We start from the raw sequence: 21,675 nt of genomic DNA, 5'->3' as shown, positions 1-21,675 counted from the left end.
CCCACAGTGAAATAAGCAGCAGAGAGGACAGGCGGGAGTTCCGCCACTGTCTTGGGCGTCAATTTGCCGCCCCTCTGAAAGTGCCACCCGGCTCCAATGGATCCCCCGGGACCCATGGTAGGGCTGGTCCTGAGTGCATACTATACTGTACATGGACATACTTTTCAGTAAGCCAGCATTTCTGTATTAAAAAGCCTATTTTTATTGGACTTATGTAATATTCAAATTTTCTGAGATACTGAATTTTAGGTTTTCACTAGCTGTAAGCCATAATCATTAAATTTTAAAGAAAGAGATGCTTAAAATATATCACCCTGTGTGTAATGAATCTATATAATATGAGTTTCACTTTTTGGATTGAATTACTGAAATATATTAACTGTTTGATGATATTCTAATTTTATGAGATGCACCTGTATATACTGTACACTGCTCAAAAAAAATAAAGGAACACTTTGAAAACACATTCGATCTCAATGGAGAAAAATATGCTGGATATCTAGATTGGGTAATGTGTTAGGATGCCACATCATTTGATGGAAATTAAAATTATCAACCTACAGAGGGCTGCATTCAAAGACACCCCGAAAATCAAAGTGAAAAAAATAATGCAGCAGGCTAGTCCATTTTGCTGAAATTATTGCAGCAACTCATAATGGTACTCAATAGTTTGTATGGCCCCCACGTGCGTGTATGCATGCCTGACAACGTCGGGACACGCTCCTAATGAGACAATGGATGGTATCCTGGGGTATTTTCTCCCAGATCTGGACCAGGGCATCACTGAGCTCCTGAACAGACTGAGGTACAACCTGGTGGCGTCGGATGGACAGAAACATAATGTGCCAGAGGTGTTCTATTGGATTTAGGTCAGGCGAGGAGGGGGTAATTCGATGGTATCAATTCCTTCATCCTCCAGGAACTGGCTGCAAACTCTCTCTGAGGCCGGGCATTGCCATGCATCAGGAGGAACCCAGGACCCACTGCACCAGCGTAGGGTCTGACAATGGGTTCAAGGATTTCATTCTGATACCTAATGTCAGTCAGGGTGCCATTGTCTAGCCTTTAGAGGTCTATGCGTGCCTCTATGGATATGCCTCCCCAGACAATCACTGACCCACCACCAAACCGATCATGCTGAATGATGTTACAGGCAGTATAACATTCTCCACGGCTTCTCCAGACCCTTTCACGTCTGTCACATGTGCTCAGGGTGAGCCTGCTCTCATCTGTGAAAAGCACAGGGTGCCAGTGGCGGACCTGCCAATTCTAGTGTTCAGTGGCAAATGCCAATCGAGCTCCACAGTGCCTGGCAGTGAGCACAGGACGTCGGGCCCTCAGGCCACCATCATCTGTTTCTGAATGTCTGGTCAGAGACATTCGCACCAGTGGCCTGCTAGGGTTCATTTTGTAGGGCTCTGGCAGTGCTCATCCTGTTCCTCCTCGGACAAAGGAGCAGATACCAGTCCTGCTGATGGGTTAATGATTTTCTACGGCCCTGTCCAGCTCTCCTATAGTTCAATGAAGGAACACATCTATGTCCTGCTGCAATAAATGGAGTGGCAACCTCAGCCTGGACTCCGACCAGGCCATGCCCCAAACGCAATTTACTCTAATGCCCCATACACACGAACGGATTTTCAACGGAAATGTGTGATAGGACCTTGTTGTCGGAAATTCTGACCGTGTGTAGGCTCCATCACCCATTTTCCATCGGATTTTCCAACACACAAAGTTTGAGAGCAGGCTATAAAATTCTCCGACAACAAAATCCATCGTGTGTACACAAATCCGACGCACAAAGTGCCACGCATGCTCAGAATAAATAAAGAGATGAAAGCTATTGGCTACTGCCCCGTTTGTAGTCCCGACGTACGTGTTTTACGTCACCGCGTTCAGAATGATCGGATTTTCCGACAACTTTGTGTGACCGTGTGTATGCAAGACAAGTTTGAGCCAACATCCGTCGGAAAAAATCCTAGGATTTTGTTGTCAGAATGTCTGACCAATGTCCGACCGTGTGTACGGGGCATAAGAGTAACTGCCTGTCTCCTGGTATCTCCTCCATACTCTTGAGACTATGCTGGGAGACACAGCAAACCTTCAGACAATGGCACGTATTGATGTGCAATTCTGGAGGAGTTGGACTGCCTGTGCAAACTAAGGTCCAGGTATCGCCTCATGCTACCAGTAGTGACACTGACCCTATCCAAATGCAAAACTAGTGAAAAACAGTCAGAAAAGATGAGTAGGGAAAAAAATGTCAGTGGCCTCCCCCTGTAAAACCATTCCTGTTTTGGAGGTTGTCTCATTGTTGTCCATCTAGTGCACCTGTTGTTAATTTCATTAACACCAAAACAGCTGAAACTGATTAACAAACCCCTCTGCTACTTAACTGACCAGATCAATATCCCAGGAGTTTAATTGACTTGATGCTATACTCTGATTAAAAAGTGTTTTCTTAAATTTTTTTGAGCAGTGTATATTTCCTGCATTTCCTTGATTTTCACATCCAGTTTTGCTTACAACTATTGCCCAGTTCCTGCACAGTAAAATGCTATGTGTTACCATGCAGGAAGTGTCAGTTTTAGCTGGCATTGCCTTGTACTTTGGAGCATGGTTTACTTTTTAAACTGTATTGAAATCACAATGAAACAGCTGTTCATATATATATAACAAGTGTTCAGGACAGTGTACGCATGGTATGCTTCGCAAACTCATACCTCCCAACATTTTGAGATGGGAATGAGGGACACTTACTAGCAAATGTATGTAGGCATAGGACACTCCTCCTGCCACACCCCCTTAAAGGAGAATTAACAAAAAAAAAGGTTAATTAAATCCACGAGGGCTATCCACAATTTATAAATGCTGCAAATTTTGAATTTGGATGAAAGGTTTAGCACTGGGAAACACTTTTTGAAAGATAAAAAGTGCATTTTATATACAACTACAATGGAACCTTGGATTACGAGCATAATCCGTTCCAGGAGAATGCTTGTAATCCAAAGCACTTGCATATCAAAGCGCGTTTCCCCATAGAAGTCAATGGAAACGAAGATAATTTGTTCCGCATTGACTTCTATTGCATGCAATACTGCATGTGGCCAGAGGTGGGGGGGCCCCGGAGAGTCTCGGAAATACTTGGGGACAGCTTGGCTGAACTCAGAAACCCTCGGAAAGGTTCGGAAACACTCGGGAACGGAGTATTTCCGAGTATTTCCGAGTGGTTCCAAGTATTTCCGAACCATTCCGAGTATCACCGGCGCCCCCGCACCTCTGGCCAAATGCGGTACTGCACACCCCATTAGCTTGAATTCTGCTCGTTTTGCGAGACAACACTCGCAAACCGAGTCAGAATCCTTTAAAAAATGTTGCTCGTCTTTCAAAACGCTCGTTAACCGCGTTACTCGTTAACCAAGGTTCCACTGTATATAGATCAGACCAAAATGAGAGACAAATGAGGGGGAAAGAGGGACAGGGGGGCATTGCTCCAAATCAGGGACAGTCCCTCAAAATCAGGAACAGTTGGGATCTGTGGCAAAATGGCTAAAATAATAACAAACCAAAAGGTAGGGAGTAGAATGGCTAAGATTGAAAAGAAAAAGTAGGTATATTTTTGATTGTTTTGTCTCATCTGATGCCATCCGTAACTTGCAAGTTATTGAAAAATGTCCAAGTGGCCATTAGAGATGAGCTCGGGCATGTTCAGATGCTCATTCGAACCCACAAAGCCGTGCCAACCAGGGAGCTGTCACCTTTAATGAGCCAATCATCTGTGGCAGAGACAAAAAAAAAATGAAACAAGAAGCAACTAACAAGTCAACCAAAAGATTGCAATTGCTGGAATTTTTTGGGTTTGTGTATTAATAGTCTTGTGGATACATGACAATGTCTGAAGAAAGCTGTGGCAGCACCCACATCAAGCAATCTAGAGAGCATGTCCACAGTAAATCCAATTACTCTGTCTGAACTCCTGCCAAAAGCACAGGACTGGAAGAACAACTAGAAGAACGCCACTTATCCCCATGTTGCATAGCGCTGTTGATTCTCCCTCCCTCTGCTCTTGCTATTTCTTTTTTTCCCAGGCCTCACAGATCACTTGCCTACTATTAATTAATTTTGGTATATAGGCTAATTAAAATTTTTACATTGCTGTCCATGTGTGGGGTATTCAGCTGGGAACGTCCATGACACACGTTGCTCTCATGAGGTCTCGTTCCTATCCCCATGGCAACCACGGTGATGGCTGCATTTTCCTGCTGATGTTTTCTAGACAGTCTGGCCCAATAAGGAGTTGCATGTTTCTACGTGGAATTTATTTAAAGAGCCAGGAACTGTATAAGCCGGCTTTTTATAAAAATTATTTTTTAATATTAACAAACATCTACAGAGATATTCCAGGAGCAAAGGTATGATTATTTTTGAATTCAGAAGGAGTAATTGCCGGTAGAATGAAAATGGCATTATCTTTTGCCAGGTTCAGACTGTAGAAGTCATTGCCAAATTTTATCTAAGCCACAAAATTGAGTGATGGTTTTGTGTGGATTTAGATGGCAGCTTCTGTTTATAAACCAATAGTTGCCATCTTCTGTCATACAAAGCTGGCCATATGTTTTCAAACCTAACCAATGCAAAATCGTAATGTTTTCGACATTCCCTATATACCCTATGTAGTGCAAATATTTATACATGCAATGTATATTGTCAATGCACATGCCTGGGGCATACCTTAAAGCGGAGTTCCAGGCATTTTTTCACTTTCCTCCCTGCGTTCGTGATCAGTTTGTGACACATATTTGGATTTTTTTTTTGCAGCAGCAGCAGCAGCAATGTAAATGCTTAAAGAGGTTGTAAACCCTTGTGTTTTTTCACCTTAATGCATCCTATGCATTAAAGTGAAAAAACACCTGGCAGTGATCGGCTATGGACACTAATGCTGGACTCGGGAGCACTCCCGCAAGGTAACCCCCTGGGAGAGCGCTTCTCCTAGGGGGTTATCTTATGCGGGGAGGAGCCGCTGGGGGACCCCAGAAGAGGATGTTCGGGGCCACTCTGTTCAAAACGAGCTGCACAGTGGAGGTAAGTATGATATGTTTGTTATTTAAAAAAAATAAAAATCACTTTAATGGCCTGCTTCTGGTGTACCTTGCCACGGTGAGGTACGTCATGTCCGCCCACCCATTGGCTCCTGGGATTGATGACACTCATATCCCAGCAGCCAATGGGCAGGTGGGCATGACACATCCTGCCGCGCTTTGGCACTATATGCGCATGCACGCGATCGAGAGGCACATGCTGGGTATCCGGCAGCGCCATATCCCGGAAGGAGGAAAGAGTGGGCTTCAGATGCCCACACTAAAGATGGGAGCATGCTCGCTGGGGATACAAAGTAAATATTTTAAAAGATCATGATTAATAATAGCTACGTTTCATACACAGTACATTATGAATAGTATTAGGTGCAATCATCATGGGGGTTATTTAAAAAAAAAAGGATGGAACTCTGCTTTAATGTTGACAATAACAAGTAACTGTATCTGTTTGCTGCACTTGTTTATATTGCAATATGCAAGTTGCAAAAATGGTAGCATCAGATGGCAGTTTGCTACTCAGTGTGCATATGGATATTAGATTGAGGTCTGAAACTCTGACGCTGCATGATCTTTCTGTGGGAAGACTATGAATGCTTTCAGATATAGAATACTTGAATAATCCCAAAGGGAAATTATTATGATATAGTTATGTTCAACAAAGACAACACAAGATCACACAGAAAATCAAACTACCAAAATGTAAGAGATGTGGGGGCTATTAGAGTGGGTACAATTCATGAAACATTGGCCTTATATGCCGACGACATGCTCCTGTTTCTTAATGACCCTGGTAAATCCTTAAGGGCGGTGTTAGATATTTTAAATAAATTCGCCCTATTTTCAGGGCTCAGGGTGAATTGGAGTAAGTCGTCCGTATTGCGTATAGATGTCAAAGCTAAGGAAGGGGCGGACCCGAATCTTCAATTACAATGGGTGGACACATTCAAATATCTCGGGGTCAAAATCACGGCGAAAGTACAGGATTATTACACATTAAATTTACTCCCACTGTTAACTCTGCTCAAACAAAAAGTTCAGATCTGGGTTAAATTACCCCTATCTTTGATGGGCAGAATATGTCTTTTAAAAATGAAATTCCTACCGGTAATCCTATATTTCCTCAGACATGCCCCGGTCTGGATACCAAAGGCCTATTTCAAGCGCATAGATAACTTGGTAGGTTCATTTTTATGGGCACCTAAACCCCCCCGGGTAGGACTTAAGGTGCTTCAAGAACCGAGCGCACAGGGAGGGTTGCTTTACTGGATTGGCATAAGTACTATCTGGCAGGGCAAATGGTGTTTGCCCGCAGATGGCTACTGTCGGATGATGGGGGTGCGGCCACAGTTTTAGAGGCGGCTCATCTTGGGTCATATGAAAGCTTACGTTTGGCCTTGTTTAGGGGCACCAAAACAGATTTACCAATCACAATGACAATGATAGCCACAATTAGAGCATGGGGATTGGCAGTAAAATTAGCATCTCCTAGTTATCAAGGGATATCCCCGTCCTCTCCGTTATGGATGAATCCCCTGCTACCACAATTTTACATCATGCCAGACCCTATGATCTGGGCAGTCAAGGGTATTAAAACACTCAAAGATATAACCTCATTTGGTGAACTTCTGTCTTTTCCTCAACTCAAGGCCAGACATGACTTACCTAACTCCTACCTATTCCGGTTCCTCCAACTCAGACACGCATATCAGAAACAATTCAAGGAGTTGAGGGTGGAGTCCCTGCCTTCAGCACTCGAATCTATGCTCTCCGAGGAGGAATTGCCTAAAATCCTCTCAGTAACGTATAAAGAAGTTTTCAAAACTACTCCTAAGGCAGTACTTAATTGTAGAACTAAATGGGAGGCAGAGGTTCCGGACCTACAGGGGGAAGATTGGGATGACTTATGGTCACAACCTTTTAATTATCTAGTTTCAGCAAGAGACAGACTGATCCAATTTAAATTTTTACACAGAAGCTACTATACACCGGCTAGGCTTGCAAAAATATATGGCAGTGACTCGGCAAAGTGCTGGAGATGCTCTTTCTCTCCAGCCAATGCGGAGCACGTATTCTGGTCATGCCCGCTTATTCAAGCATATTGGAAGGAAATCACACAATGTATCTCAGAACTGGTATCAGTACCCATTCCAGTGACAATTAAGGTTTGTTAGTTGGGACTGGTGGAGGAGGTGGTTCCAACTAGGGCTCTAAGAACGTTACTTACCATCCTCTTGTTTTAGAGGCAAAAGCAATTTTACTTAAATGGAAGAATAAGAGTGCTCCAGAGAGTAGGTTTTGGAAACAGTTAGTCAATGGAATGCTACCATTCTACAAGTCCACGTATAGAGCGAGGGGATGTGAGAAAAAGTTTGATAAAATATGGAAGGTATGGTGGGAATCTGATACTACGGTGGGGTAGGAGACACTTCCATCAAATTCAGTATGTAAGGGGTAAACCATTGTTGGGAAGGTTTACAGGTGAACTACGCCATACTTAAATAATCGTGGTGACATTCGGTATGAGGTTACAGAAGGAAAGGAGGAAGCTAATGTAATACCACAAATGGACTATATGTGAAGATTAGGATTAATTTACGTACCTAGGTAGTATATATCCTTGAGCTGTGGCAAGTTAGGGGGGGGGATGGGTAGGTGGGGGTATGGGTTAGGATAGGAGTGTCTATGTTAGTGATTAGTCATGTTAGGCCCTGCGAGGCCAATGTTAACTGGGATGGTGTCACGTTGACGCACCCAGCTGTATATATGCTATTGAAAATGCTCAATAAAAAGAAATTTAAATAAATAAAATAAACTACCAAAATGTAAATAGTACACTACTTTCTCTAGTATTACCCCAAATAATAATTAACATAATACCAACATACTATAAAAACTGCATAAAAATCCTGATCCATAAACCAGATTAAAATCTTCACATCCAGCATTCACAGAGAAGAATTATATAATTTGATGGCTACAGGCAAAAATTATTTGCTGTGTCACTCTGTGGTGCATAATGGTTGTAACAATCTGTCACTGATGGTACTCTGCAGACTGACCAGCGTATTGTGGAGTGGGTGGGAGGAGTTGTCCATGATTGAAGGCGCCTTGAACAACGTTCTCCTCTCCAACAAAGACTCCAACTCCAATTCAACAACATCACTGGCCTTGCAAATAAGTTTGTTGAGTCTGTTGGTGTCAGCCACCCTAAGCCTGCTACCCCAGCATGCCACTGCATACAGGAGAACACTGGCCACCACAGACTCATAAAACATCTTCAGCATTGTCCAGAAGATGTTAAAAGACCTCAGTCTCCTCATAAAATAGAGGCGACTCTGGCCCTTCCTATAGAGCACCTCAGTGTTCTTGCTCCAATCCAGCTTATTATCTGTGTGCACCCCCAGATAATTGTAACTCTCTACTACATCCACATGCACTCCTTGGATGGAGACGGGTCACTGTATCCTCACCATGTGACAAAGTTCTCCACTACAGTCCTATACTCAGTCTCTTTCCCATCCCTGATACATCCCACTACCACAGAGTCATCAGAAAACTTCTGAAGATGGCAAGACTCTGTATATGCATACTTATTTAGTAAATATATTTAGTGCTAAACGTTACCCTGAGGGAAGAATATACATCAGCCAGGAAAATCTATTTCAAATATTTTCCCCAGGATTGGTCAGCATACCTAATCTGACCATAAACGGCAACAACCACTTCATATTTGCAGTTTTTTCAGTAGGAAGGAGCTTACCATTTACCCCACAAAAAAAAACATTTTTTTTTGCAACTTGCCCTAAAATCTTTTTCTTAAAATCCATTGTGGGATACAGGAATTTGGGAATTCTTAGACAGTTAGGTTATACTGCCATCTACAGGAGGCTGGGACACTGCATACAAAAAAGCTAACTCACCCCCTGTGTACCCCATCTCTAATCATCTTGACTTAGATTTGTGAGCAAGCAGTACAATGAGCCAGTAACACGGAGGGGCAGGACCTGAGTTCCTCAATGGACTTAAAGAAAAGGTTTTCAGTAAGTACAAAATCCTATATTTTTAAGGCTCATTGAAAAAAACACAAGCATTTAGGGATCCATAAACGGTCAGAAAGTCAAAAAGCAATCCAAATGAGGGGTGGCAACAGCCACTGAGAGATCCAACAGATGTGGAGATTATACTACAAAAGAGTATCTGAAAGAATAAACACCTAAATAAAGGCTAGATGAAGAAAGGGTCAAACCAAATATGGAAATTGACATGACTAAGGGGAGGGCACAGACGATCAACACCAATAATAACTACTAAGGGAAAAGTGCTATTTAAAAGAGTGATTGGCCTCAATCAGCAAAGTGGAGGACCAATCCAAAAAACAGGTGGAACAACACACTACCTAAATGGGAGAAAACCAGACCAACAAATAACATGGTCAATAAGAAATGTTTACAGGGCCAAGTCCCAGAGAAAAAAACTGATTCCCAAGGGGAAGTTTGAGTAGACATACCATGGTCAATAGGCAAAACCATGCAGTTAACTGCAGGAAAAACAGTAGCCTTGACTTCGGGAACTGAAGTTTGGGCAGGCACAGAATGTTCAGAAAAAACAACAAGCAGTTGTTTTAAAGAAAAATTACAGGTGTTTATTTTTTTTACATAGTTACATTGGTCCAGATTGGACCAATGTAACTATGTATATACAGTACCATACCTTTGGTATTGGATGAAGAGGTGAGTTGGGGCAGTGACGTAATGCTCTCCACCTTACCCAATCACTGAATGCTTTGCATTCATTGGGAAAATGCAAAGAAGTCTCTGTGTTCACAATGCATCAGGGCAGCCGCTCGGCACGGGACCTGGAAGGTAATGGAGATCCCAGAAATAGCTGTGCCTGCCACATTTCCAGCTTCTAGAGTGGCATCTCTCAACCTTTCTCACCTGGAGGAACCCTTGAAATAACTTTCTGGCCTCAGGGAACACCTGACAATAATTACTATACCCACAACTCACGGTACATTAGAATGCTGGTCAGTGGAATGAATGCTCCTTACATTAGTGGCCATGGGGAAGAATTCCCCCCTTGCAGATAACTAAAAGAAAATTGGTGTCATTGGTAGCTTACCTGAGAGGCAGAAATTGCTCATTGCTCCAGGAACCCCTAGCAACTTGGAGGAACACTAGGGTTCTGAGGTACCCTGGTTGAGAAAGGCTGTTCTAGAGGGATTCCACAGGTATGGTGTATGCATGGTTACATTGGTCCAAGGGGACCAATGTACCTATGTAAAAATATCCATACCTGGAATTTCTCTAATTATTCTAATTAGACAACTAATCTTGTAAATAGATAACTATGCGAGTAAGAGCCCTCACATCATAAAATATAATAGATAGAGGGGAAAAAAACCTTTTGGATAAAAGAGATCATTATGACCAAAAGGATGACCTTCCAACCAATACCCAAAGGTGTTTTGGAGTGTGATAGCCACACTGCAATCCTGTCTAACCAGTTATCAAATATATTATTCTAAGGGTAGAAATCCTAGCACTAGAAATATTCACCTATTAGAAGACAGGAAAGAAAAAAGAATCTAAGGAGATTTCCTCAGAAGATCTCAGCCTGGCCACAGAAAGAGGATCTATCTCCTGGTGATAATGTCCCACAAAGACCTTCCAATTCACACTTTATGCTAAGGAAGTAAGGAGGGGCACTCACATGCTGAACTTTTATTGTGGGGATCATCAATTGAAGGAAACAAGAAAGGCATCAGGAAGTATCAGGAAGCAAAAAAAAAGAGGGAGACAGAAAGTGCAGTTAAAATCACACCTTTAATGAAATTACAAAAATAACACAGTTAAGGAACGTAGTCAAAAAACAGAAGCTAGAGTTTGGATGCCAGAGAGGGTAAACAGACGAGCCAGAGTCAGGAAACCAGAAGTCAGCGTAATTAGGAGCAAAAATCAGGAATGGGAAGGGAAGTCAGCCAGGTTAAGTCATACACAAGAGCACAGGAAGGAATGCACTTAGACATCATAGACCACGCAAGGACAAGGAGGAAATGAGGTAAGCTGCTTAAATAGCAAAAAGGGTCTGGCTGTAGGCTGGACTAATGAGGCAGGTAAATGGTAACCAGGTAAGTCACTGTGGTAACAACGCGTGGCTGGTAATTAACCGACAGCTGAGCAGCTTCTGAACACTGAAAGAAAAGAGCTGCTCGTTAAGTAGCAGGAGCCCAGCCCTGATAGAGATAGTGCGGTCATGAATGACACACTTCAACACTCAACAGTGTAGAGCAGCCTTTTTCAACCAGGGTGCCTGGGCAGGTAAATGGTAACCAGGTAAGTCACTGTGGTAACAACGCGTGGCTGGTAATTAACCGACAGCTGAGCAGCTTCTGAACACTGAAAGAAAAGAGCTGCTCGTTAAGTAGCAGGAGCCCAGCCCCAACAGAAAGACAGTGTGGTCATGAATGACACACTTCAACACTCGACAGTGTAAAGCAACCTTTTTCAATCGGGGTGCCAGGGCACCCTGGGATGCCTTGAGGTTTCTTCAGGGGTGCCTTGGCAAAATGCCTAAAAATGTATCAAAAATTGTGTACAAGCCAGCAGGTGGACCAAGCCTGCCTTTTAGTTACACAAAGCCATGGTTTTCATTCTGCACCATTACGACTCTCTAGACACTGGCATCCTAACAACCAATGACGTCATCAGTTAATAAGGAGGATGTCTGTTGCCACCACAGCATCCTTGTTTGACCCTCCTCTACCTCGCTTCTTCTGCATTGGGGTGACATTAGCTGACTGATGGAGAGAAATTGAGGGAGAAGCAAAACATTGGAATACTAGTCAGCACCAGTGTGCAAAAGTGTATTTGCTTTGGAAGAATAAATCACCTCTAACGTTGGGTGTCTTATGTGTGTGGATGTTGCTGCATTATGTAAATATATTAGAATAGTTTTCTATATTTTAGAATTTGGTGCCTCGAGATTCTCTATAATTTTAAAGGGTGCCTTGACTGAAAAAAGGTTAAGAAACACTGGTGTAAAAAGAGTAGGTCACTTCATCTGTCGCAGGGGGAATTTCAAAACTTTTTTATAGGTGAAGGTCCTGTAGCTTCCAGATGATGTCCAGCAGAGGTGAAGTCAGAAGGATCCTTTGAAAACTTGTGAACCACCTGTTCCGGAGAACCAGATACAAGGGGCAGACCAGAGGATACATTTGCTAGGGGAGTGCTGCCAGGATGGGGGGCAAGGTACCATCATCTCCTTCGCCAGAGTCCAGCAAATAGTGCATGGGACTTCTTGATCAGAAGAGTAGCTTGATGCCTTGCCTTCCTTCCAGGCTCCCTAATACTCAGAGAGAGAGGGGGCTATAAGGACTAAGAGACTGTACAAGAAGGAAGGACCATGCTAAATAAAAATACGAAAAGGGTCAAAGGTCCACAGGAAGTGGACTTTATTAGCATGGACATGATCAGAACAGCTTCCCTCAAAGGCAGCTCCAGATTACTAGGTGACTCCAGATTACCGACTGTTTATGAATTCCTAAATCTCTCAATCAACGATAAAGAAACATACTATTTGTAGTCACAAAGTACAGAGGGGAATGTGTAATCCATATACAATTAATGCCAATGTATATCTTTATGATGGTTTATTTAATGTCTGCAGTCTGTACCAAGGTGTCTATACAGACATTAAATGGTCAGAGGCCAGCAATTAATCTGTGAAATTCCATAGTATACCCAATATATAAACATAATGACTTAGCTGAACATGATAAAAGGAGCAGGAAGGTTGGGATTTAGCTGAACAGTTTAAAGAGTTTGTAAAAGCAAAACCCTTTTTGATATGGATATAGTGGTGAGGGGTACAATTGGCCAGAGATAGATCGAAATTTGGTCAGTTCAGCAGGGAAGGGCCGAATAGTGATCCATCTATAGCTGTTCCGGCTCAACAGTTCATCTAATGATCATGAAGAAAGTGAAGGGAAATCCCTCCAACAGGACACATATGACAAAAGAAATCTGTCAGAATGTTTAACCCTTTCCTACTGTATCCAATACTAGAAAAAGGCCACACAGTGTTAGCAACAAGCAAATGTGCAAATACATTTAGCCTGTATTTGCTGGCCTGTCATATACCTGGTGTTCTGTAGTGACATTGCAGCCAATGGCAGCAACCATAGAGTATAGCACAGCCATACATCTGACATACCTGGAAGTACCATATACCAGTGGAGTTTGTAGCTTTTTAAGAGAGAATATTTGATTTACTGCCCACTGGGAAGGTAAGTAATAAACATTTTCCTTGACAGTATGCAAGTGATTTTATTGGCTTAGTAACAGGATCTTTCGAATTTTCTGAGGAAACGTTTTATATTATGCCAATATAACCCATTAAGCTCAAATTTCTTTAAAAACCAATATCATATAATGTTGTTTGAAAACCCTTTTCTAGTTATGTGTGCTGCCCATCTTCCTAACGCTTATTTTTCCTTTATATTTAGAGCCGTATGGCGGAAAGCCTTCGTCTGTTCGACTCTATCTGCAACAACAATTGGTTCATAAACACTTCTCTTATCCTGTTCCTCAACAAAAAGGACCTGCTAGCTGAGAAGATCCGACGCATCCCTCTCACCGTCTGCTTTCCTGATTATAAGGGACAGAACACGTATGAGGAAGCAGCAGTCTATATTCAACGCCAGTTTGAGGACTTGAATCGCAATAAGGAGACCAAGGAGATTTATTCACACTTCACCTGCGCTACGGACACCAGCAACATTCAGTTTGTTTTTGACGCAGTGACAGATGTTATTATCCAGAACAATCTTAAATACATTGGCCTGTGCTAAGCAATTCTCCTGGAGCCAGCACAGCAAACAGGGCATGTCCTCAAACACGAGAGCACATGTCAAGGGGAAAAAGTAAACACTTACAAAGGGTGAGGTTATACACAGAGGTTCCCCACATACTGCACTGACAAGTCCACAGTGAACCCCTCACCCACACAAACTCTTCATTCTGACAGTGGAAGATTATGGCTGGGTTTCTTCAACGCTGATAACATGTCTGATAATCCTGTATCGGACCAAGAATAGGGCCCATGTTCTTTGCTCCCTGTATTCAGTATGTGTGGTGTGCGTGTGTGTGGATGTATCTTGTGCTCGACTGATGTCTCATGTAGAACATTTCTGAAGATCTCTGGGTCTCCTGGAGATGTTCTGGCTGCCCAGAGGGGATTTAAGTTGTGTCAGGTAAGGAGCGGTCACTGTCAGAAAGGATGCTTTAATGCCAGCACCGAACAAAGAAAAAAAAAAAACGGTTTTGTATTATTCCAGCTATGCCAGGCACCACGTATATGTGCCAAACCTACACAGGGTACGACAGTTTAGTGAAATTTGAATGTTGTTGTATACTTGCAATGTACAGCTGCAATACAAGCTATGCTTATTTGAGTGCAGGGAACTCAGTTCAAACCAAGGTGACAATCACAGTTCTCAAATTCCTAAAAAATACCCCAGTTTAAAGGGGATATCTGCTTTGCCTGGCAATCCCCTCCCCCCCTTTGTTTCCATGGGAGCAGAAGCTGTAATGCTGTTCGCCTGCTACTGTGGCACATTCATACCATGAAGTGGCTGTTTGAAGGAATAGGCTGCTCTAAACAATACACACAATAGCATCCCTGTAGTTGACTAGTTAAAGATGGGGTCTGTGAGAGGTGGTGATACCTCTGAGTTTTAGGGCCCGTTCACAACAGATGCATTGGCAACCTTGCCCAGTGCAGCTCCAAAAACATAGTCAAGGAAAGAATCCTTGTTCCCTATCGTGGCAGTTCACACCATAATTCTGCAGTGGTGTGTGCTAAAAAAACAGTACTACATGCAGTACTTTGTTCAGTGCAGCATGGTGCAACCTAATCTACTGCATCTAATTCTAACAACGCTTCCTTCACATCACACACCAGCGGCCACAGGGTAGTGCATACTGCTGGTGTTAATAAGCCCTTACTGTATGGAGGAGTCCTGGGTAATTATTAAAACTGGAAATCCTCTTTAAGAAACACATCTTCTTTGGGCCTTTACAAAATCGATATCATTCACATACCATTCCAAAATGCAGTAGCCATCTTTCTCTCTATACTTCAAGAAAATCTGTTGCTAGCTTCCCTCATGTCAGGTGCTTTGAAATCAATGGCCTATGATAGGTTTCTAATGTCACAAAAAGAGAAGTGAAGAGATTAAATACAACACAGTGCAGCACAGGGGACTTTAAAGCGGAGTTCCACCCAAAAGTGGAACGCTGTTTTTGACAGGTCCCCTTCGACCCGATCTCCTGGAAGTTCGGCCCCCCTCCTCCTTCCCTCTGCTGCCGGGCCAATTAGAAAGCACAGCGCGCTTCGCGCATGCGCAGTAGGGAGCCATGAGTGAAGCCGAAATTCTTCACTGCTTGGTTCCCTTATTAGGAATGGCGGCGGCAGCACCCGGGAGTCGACTCGAAGATCGGCTGGGGTGCCGACATGGCAGGCTCTCTGGACAGGTAAGTGCCCTAGTATTAAAAGTCAGCAGCTACAGTATTTGTAGCTGCTGACTTTTATTTTTTTTCACCCAGGCTGGACCTCCTGTTGAATCTGTATTTGCCTTACTCATGTAAAATGCAATGTGTTGGCTAATAAATATGAATTGCATAATTTATGTCTTCATCATGAATGCAATCAATTGCCCATCCATTACAGCCATTAATTCTAATATACAAACCACTTTATATAAATTAGCTACTAAAAGAGTCCACAAATGTACATGTACAAATTAGTGCACTTTGACAGATCTTGATATATCTGACCTGATATATCTGAATCTGATGAGCTCCTGAGTGTCATAATTGCTTCCACCCACAGCTTCAAAAATTAAAAGCCAGCAGCTGCACATACTGCAGCTGCTAACTTTTAATAATCGGACACTTACCTGTCCTGGAGTCCAGTGATGTCGGCACCACAGCTGATGTTTTCATCAGCTGTTGGGGGCATGCCTCCACCATTGCGAGTAAGGGAACCCAGGAAAGAAGGCCTTACGGCTTCACACCGGGAACCCTACTGCGCATGCGCGAGGCTCTGCACCGCTCTCCAACTGGCCCAGCGGCCGGGGAAGGAGGAGGGAGCCCGGGCGGTGACGTCAATACCCATGGCTGAGGCTCCCGGAAGTGGGAACAGGATACCTGTGAAAGACAGGTATCCTGTCGTCCCCCCCCCCGAAAGGTGCCAAATGTGGAGTACAACTAGCGGAAGTTCCACTTTTGGATGGACATGAGATTACAGTTGGCTGATCCTGGTTCAGGCAGACATCTGCTAATTAAAGTGGAGTTCCACCCACTTTTACAACTCTTCAGCATCCCTCACTAAACTGTGCACTGTAAACAAATTGGATATTTTTTAATTTTTTTTCTCAGCACATACTGTATATCTGCTGTATTCATTTTTCACTTCCTCCTCCCTGGCCGCGGCCCATCGCATCATTTCCTGTTTGCAATGCCTTCTGGGAAGGGGTGGCAACTTCCTCTGAAACTGCCGTTGCTATGGAAACCTGACCTGAAACCTATTACACTGCTTGTGCTGCACAGAGCATGTGTGAGATCTGCAAGGATGAGATCCAGGAAGAAATACAGTCTGGCTTCAGATGCCCACACTTAAGATGGCCACGGCCTGCTGTAAGTTTATAAAATAACAAACTACTGCTATAAACTAACAAACAGACCTTAGTTTACAGAGTAACTTTACTAGAATACATTAAGCTTGTGTATTATAGGGGTATTTTTATTTAAAAATTATCATTTCGGCTGGAACACCACTTTAATTACCTGCTCTTAATGGAAACAACCAATAAGACAGTTTGAAAAACCAGCACTGATTATTGCATCTCCCAATAAACTTAAAGTAGAACTAAACCCATCGATTTAACGATTTAAAAAAAAAAAAGTTACATTTCCGGCATGCAGGGAATGCTAACTGTCACATTTGCTTGTGTTCTCAATCAAACTGTCAAACCATCAAATGGGTGGTGTCATAACTGATCACATCATAGCAACTGCTGATCAAACAGAGGCTAAGATGGCAGCTTCCTTGACTGAAAAACAATAGGAGGGTTTAGTTCCGCTTTAAAGCTTATTTAGAAGATTAAGGGCTTGTACACTTCAGGTCCATTGAATTTTGTTTTTTACACACTACCGCACATGTATAGGGTGAACAGGGCACATAAAAAAGCAATTATTTTCTATGTGCCAGTCACACTATACATAAACAGCTTAATGGTTATTAACATATGGCATAGCACAAATTAGCATACTGCTACAGTGTAAATCCAGCCTGAATAGCACACCACAGAATGGAATATAGCTCATCAAGTGCATCGGGCAGTATTTTTTAGCACTCTCCTGTATAAATACTACAGTTTTAAAGGGAACCTGGACTGAGAGAAATAGTAGGCTGCCATTGTTTACCCTTCCTTCCAAAAATGCTAGTTGCCTGCCCATCACGCAGATCCTTTCATTTAATCCCTTTCACATATTCAGAAAATATATGAAGATCAGATGTTCTGACTTACTACAGTTGTTTAAATTAGCTGATTAGCATGATAGTCAACTCACTAACCATTGTCAGAAGGAGGCCAGAAGCGACAACCCATATATTTTTCTCAACACAGGTTTCCATTCACTGTAAAACAGCCCTTCCATATAAGATGACAGTTGCTCAGCCATGGTCAGGTTGGGCAACAATCTCATAAAAAATACATACAGTGGGGAAAAAAAATATTTGATTGCCTGCAGATTTTGTAAGTTTGTCCACTTACAAAGAAACGAAGGGTCTATAATTTGTATCATAGGTGTATTTTATATGATAGAGACAGAATATCAACCATATATCCAGAAAAAACACATGATACAAATGTTATAAATTGAGTTGCAGTACAGTGAGTAAAATAACTATTTGATCCTCTACCAACCAACAATAATTCGGGATCCCGCAGACTGGCTACAGTATGTGCTCATGTAGAGCACAGATTAGTCTTGTCAATTTAAGAAGGTGCTCCTAACGACAACTCGTTATGTGTATATAAGACACCTGTCCACAAAATCTTTCTTCCATTCAAACCTCACCATCATGGGCAAGAGCTGTCATAGGACATCAGGGACAAGATTATAGACCTGCACAAGGCTGTATTGGGCTACAAGACCATCACCAAGAAGCCTGGTGAAAAGGAGACAACTGTTGGAGCGATTATGCACAAATGGAAAAAATACAAAATAACCATCAATCGCCCTTGGTCTGGAGCTCCGTGCAAGATTTGGCCTCATGGGGTAAGGATGATCACGGGAGGAGCTTGTGAATGATCTAAAGGCAGTTGGGACCACAGTCAAGCAATCCATTGGTAACACAATATGCCGCCATGGATTGAAATCCTGCAGTGCCCACAAGGTCCCCCTCCTCAAGAAGGCATGTGTACAGGCCTATCTGAAGTTTGCCAATGAACATCTAAATGATTCAGAGAAGGATTGGGAGAAAGTGCTGTGGTCAGATGAGACCAAAATTGAGCGCTTTGGCATTAACTTGACTCGTCGTGTTTGGAGGAAGAAAAATGCTGACTATGACCCTAAGAACACCATCCCTACAGTCAAGCACGGAGGTGGAAACATTATGCTTTGGGGCTGTTTCTCTGCTAAATGTACAGGCTGACTTTGTCGCATTGAGAGGCCAATGGACGGGGCCATGTATGAGATGAGAACCTTCTTCCCTCACCCAGAACACTGAAAATGGGGTGTGGATGGGTCTTCCAGCATGACAATGACCCAAAACATACCACCAAGGCAAGAAAAGAGTGGCTCAAGAAGAAGCATATTAAGGTCATGGAGTGGCTTAGCCAGTCCCCAGACCTTAATCCTAGAACATTTTTGGAGAGATCTGAAATCTCAAGTTGCCAAGGAGACAGACAAGAAACCTTAAGGATTTAGAGAAGATCTGTAAAGAAGAGTGGACCAAAATCCCTCCTGAGATGTGTGCAAACCTGGTAACCAAGTGCAAGAAACATCTTACCTCTGTGCTTGCTTTCTCCGCCAAGTACTAAGTCATGTTTTGCTTGGGGATCAAATACTTATTTTACTCACTGAACTTCAACTCAATTTATAACATCTGTATCATTTGTTTTTTCTGGATTGTTCGTTGATATTTGATCTCTATCATTTAAACTACACCTATGATTAAATGTATAGACCCTTTATCTCTTTGTAAGTCAGCAAACTTACAAAATCTGCAAGGGATGAAATAATGATTTCCACCACTGTATAATTAAGGCTGGCATCTGTTGGGGGGGAGCCATTGCTCAAATTGGGTAGAAAACCAGTTCCTAATGTTCCCTGCTGAAATACCTGTCAACATCTACAATGTTAATTTATTCCCCATTGACAAGCAAGAATGGTCTGATGGTGCATGAAAGGCCAACCACCTTATGAATTGATAGACACCTTTAGGTGTTGTCAGGGCTGTATTTCGACTTTATGCACCATTTTGTATTACTTATATCATGCTATTAGAAAACAATTATGATGGAATGTGCTGTAGAAAAGAATGCATTGCTTTATATGCAATACAGGCCAATACAAACATAAAACAGAGATGGATTGATGTTTACATAGTGAGTCTTATGACTCTTCTCTAAATCTCCAGCATCCACTTTCCCCCAGAGTTCGTTGGCTGAAGGTAGCCACAAATGTCCATCTGTGGCCAGGACAGAGAAACAAAATACCCTCCCCCCAAAAATTGGTAAAATTCAAGGCTAGGTTTTGCTCCTCTTACTGTGCTGCCCCAGGAACTGGTTTACGTGTGCCATTATGATAAATGCAGGCCTGGATGTTGTAAACTAAATAAGAATCCCATGTTTTTTCATAAATGGTGGTGTGGTAAGAATGGTAGGTAATAGTAGGAATTCTTAAAAAGATAATACTGCATCAGGACTATAACATGCACAGTAACATGATGACAACTTCTCTTAAGCGCCAGCTGCAATGGTAAGTATAACTTACATTTAGGTTGCCCCATCACCATCTGCAAAATTAGAAAGATGATCTTAAAGCCTCTTTTGCAGCTGCTAACCATTGCAAGTATACATATAACAGCTAGAATGCAAACGTAATTCTTTTTTTATTTTTTAATCCTGTTCCTTGCTGATCTTTGTAGACTACCTGACAGTATCATCAACAGAGCCCTTCCTTTACAATTGGGCTTTATTATTATGGTTGAACTTCTTGACTCACGAAACCTCTGTCACCATGGCTGATGACGCAGGGATGAGGCAACACTGGAGCAAACAGGCTCCCGCTGACGATTCTCCATACAACACATAACTCTAATTTTTTCTTCTGCCAAGCCCTGCACGTTTTTTTAACATAAAAAGCAGAACATTTTTAGGACATTTTCAAAGAAGTGCTTGATTATTTATGTTTGTAAAGAAACAAAAAATACACTGGAAACAAATATAACACTGGCTATTTATTTTGCAAAAAAAAAGAGAAGGAAAATTAAAAGAAACTTTCAGCTTTTGAGTATTTACACTGACCAGGAATTTTTGTGCTTAAAAAAAAAAAAAAACATTCTGGGCAAGTCTGCCATTTTTGTTTTCTTTAAACTGGAGTAGTGCGGTATTAAAGAAGCATCAATGGAGCAATATGAACAATAAAGTTGCCTTTTTTATGGTAACGGGCGCTAAAGGGTTTGGCCTAAAATGCATTGGCCTACCATAGAGATGCAGAGTTCCCCTATTCTAAAGCAGCTGGGCCGCTAATTCTGGATGTCTGTGTGAAGTGTGTGTAAATAAGTTGAGACTGTGTAAAGCACATCCACTTGGTATGTAAATTATTCCCCTTACAGCTTCATGTGTACCCCAATTCACTTGGTGTCCTCCTGAGAACACAATACCCCTAAATACAGTGTATGACTCCTCTGCCAAGGGCTCAATTCCTCAGGGTCTGTGAGGCCTGCAACACACTACGTACCTGCTACACGGCTTTGCCAGAGTGCCTTGCAGGCTTCTTTGCCCCTGAAGGCTGATGACACTACAATTTCAAAAATAAATCTCTACTGGCGAAAGGGAAATAAAGGTTCTGAATGGATCATTTGTGGGGTTTTTTTTCTGTTTATGGAAAAGGAACGTGTTTTTTTCAACAAGCACTTGCATGGTTTATCTACAGATCCCTAAGCTGGCCTTACAACAGTAGATATTCGTTCAAAAACTCACATTTTCAGAACATTTGTTTGATTATCTAAGAGTTAAACTGGCCATTTCAACAATCACTGTCAAGCAGAGGGAGCGAAAAAATTAAAGCGTAAGGATAGAAAGTTTGTATCAAATCTAATGGTAATGGTAATCTTTTCGATAAATCTTTTCGATAAATTGGCTCCCGTCTGAGAAAAATCTTAACTAGTAATATGGGCATAAACTTGGCAAAGTGCAGATTGTCAATTAAAAATCGAGACATTGACAAGGTACTTCAATGAAGTTGCACAAAATTAGTTGAGTCCATGAAAGCACAATTGATCG

General features: G+C 42.3%; 2 protein-coding genes across 2 annotated transcripts in view; one reads left to right on the top strand and one right to left on the bottom strand.

Moving 5' to 3' along the window:
* GNAZ (G protein subunit alpha z) overlaps positions 1-21,247 on the top strand; it is a 184,906-nt gene extending 163,659 nt beyond the window's left edge. Inside the window, exon 3 of the mRNA XM_073629243.1 lies at positions 13,603-21,247. Coding sequence (XP_073485344.1) covers positions 13,603-13,947 — 345 coding nt within the window. The 3' untranslated portion in view covers positions 13,948-21,247. The remainder of the gene's footprint in view (positions 1-13,602) is intronic.
* The window catches only part of RSPH14 (radial spoke head 14 homolog), a 343,818-nt gene that overhangs the window by 275,530 nt on the left and 46,613 nt on the right, over positions 1-21,675 (bottom strand). The gene's annotated exons all lie outside the window — the stretch shown is intronic.

Source organism: Aquarana catesbeiana, linkage group LG01 (genome assembly GCF_042186555.1).
Source record: "Aquarana catesbeiana isolate 2022-GZ linkage group LG01, ASM4218655v1, whole genome shotgun sequence".
NCBI lineage: Eukaryota > Metazoa > Chordata > Amphibia > Anura > Ranidae > Aquarana > Aquarana catesbeiana.
This window is presented reverse-complemented; position numbering and strand designations above follow the sequence as displayed.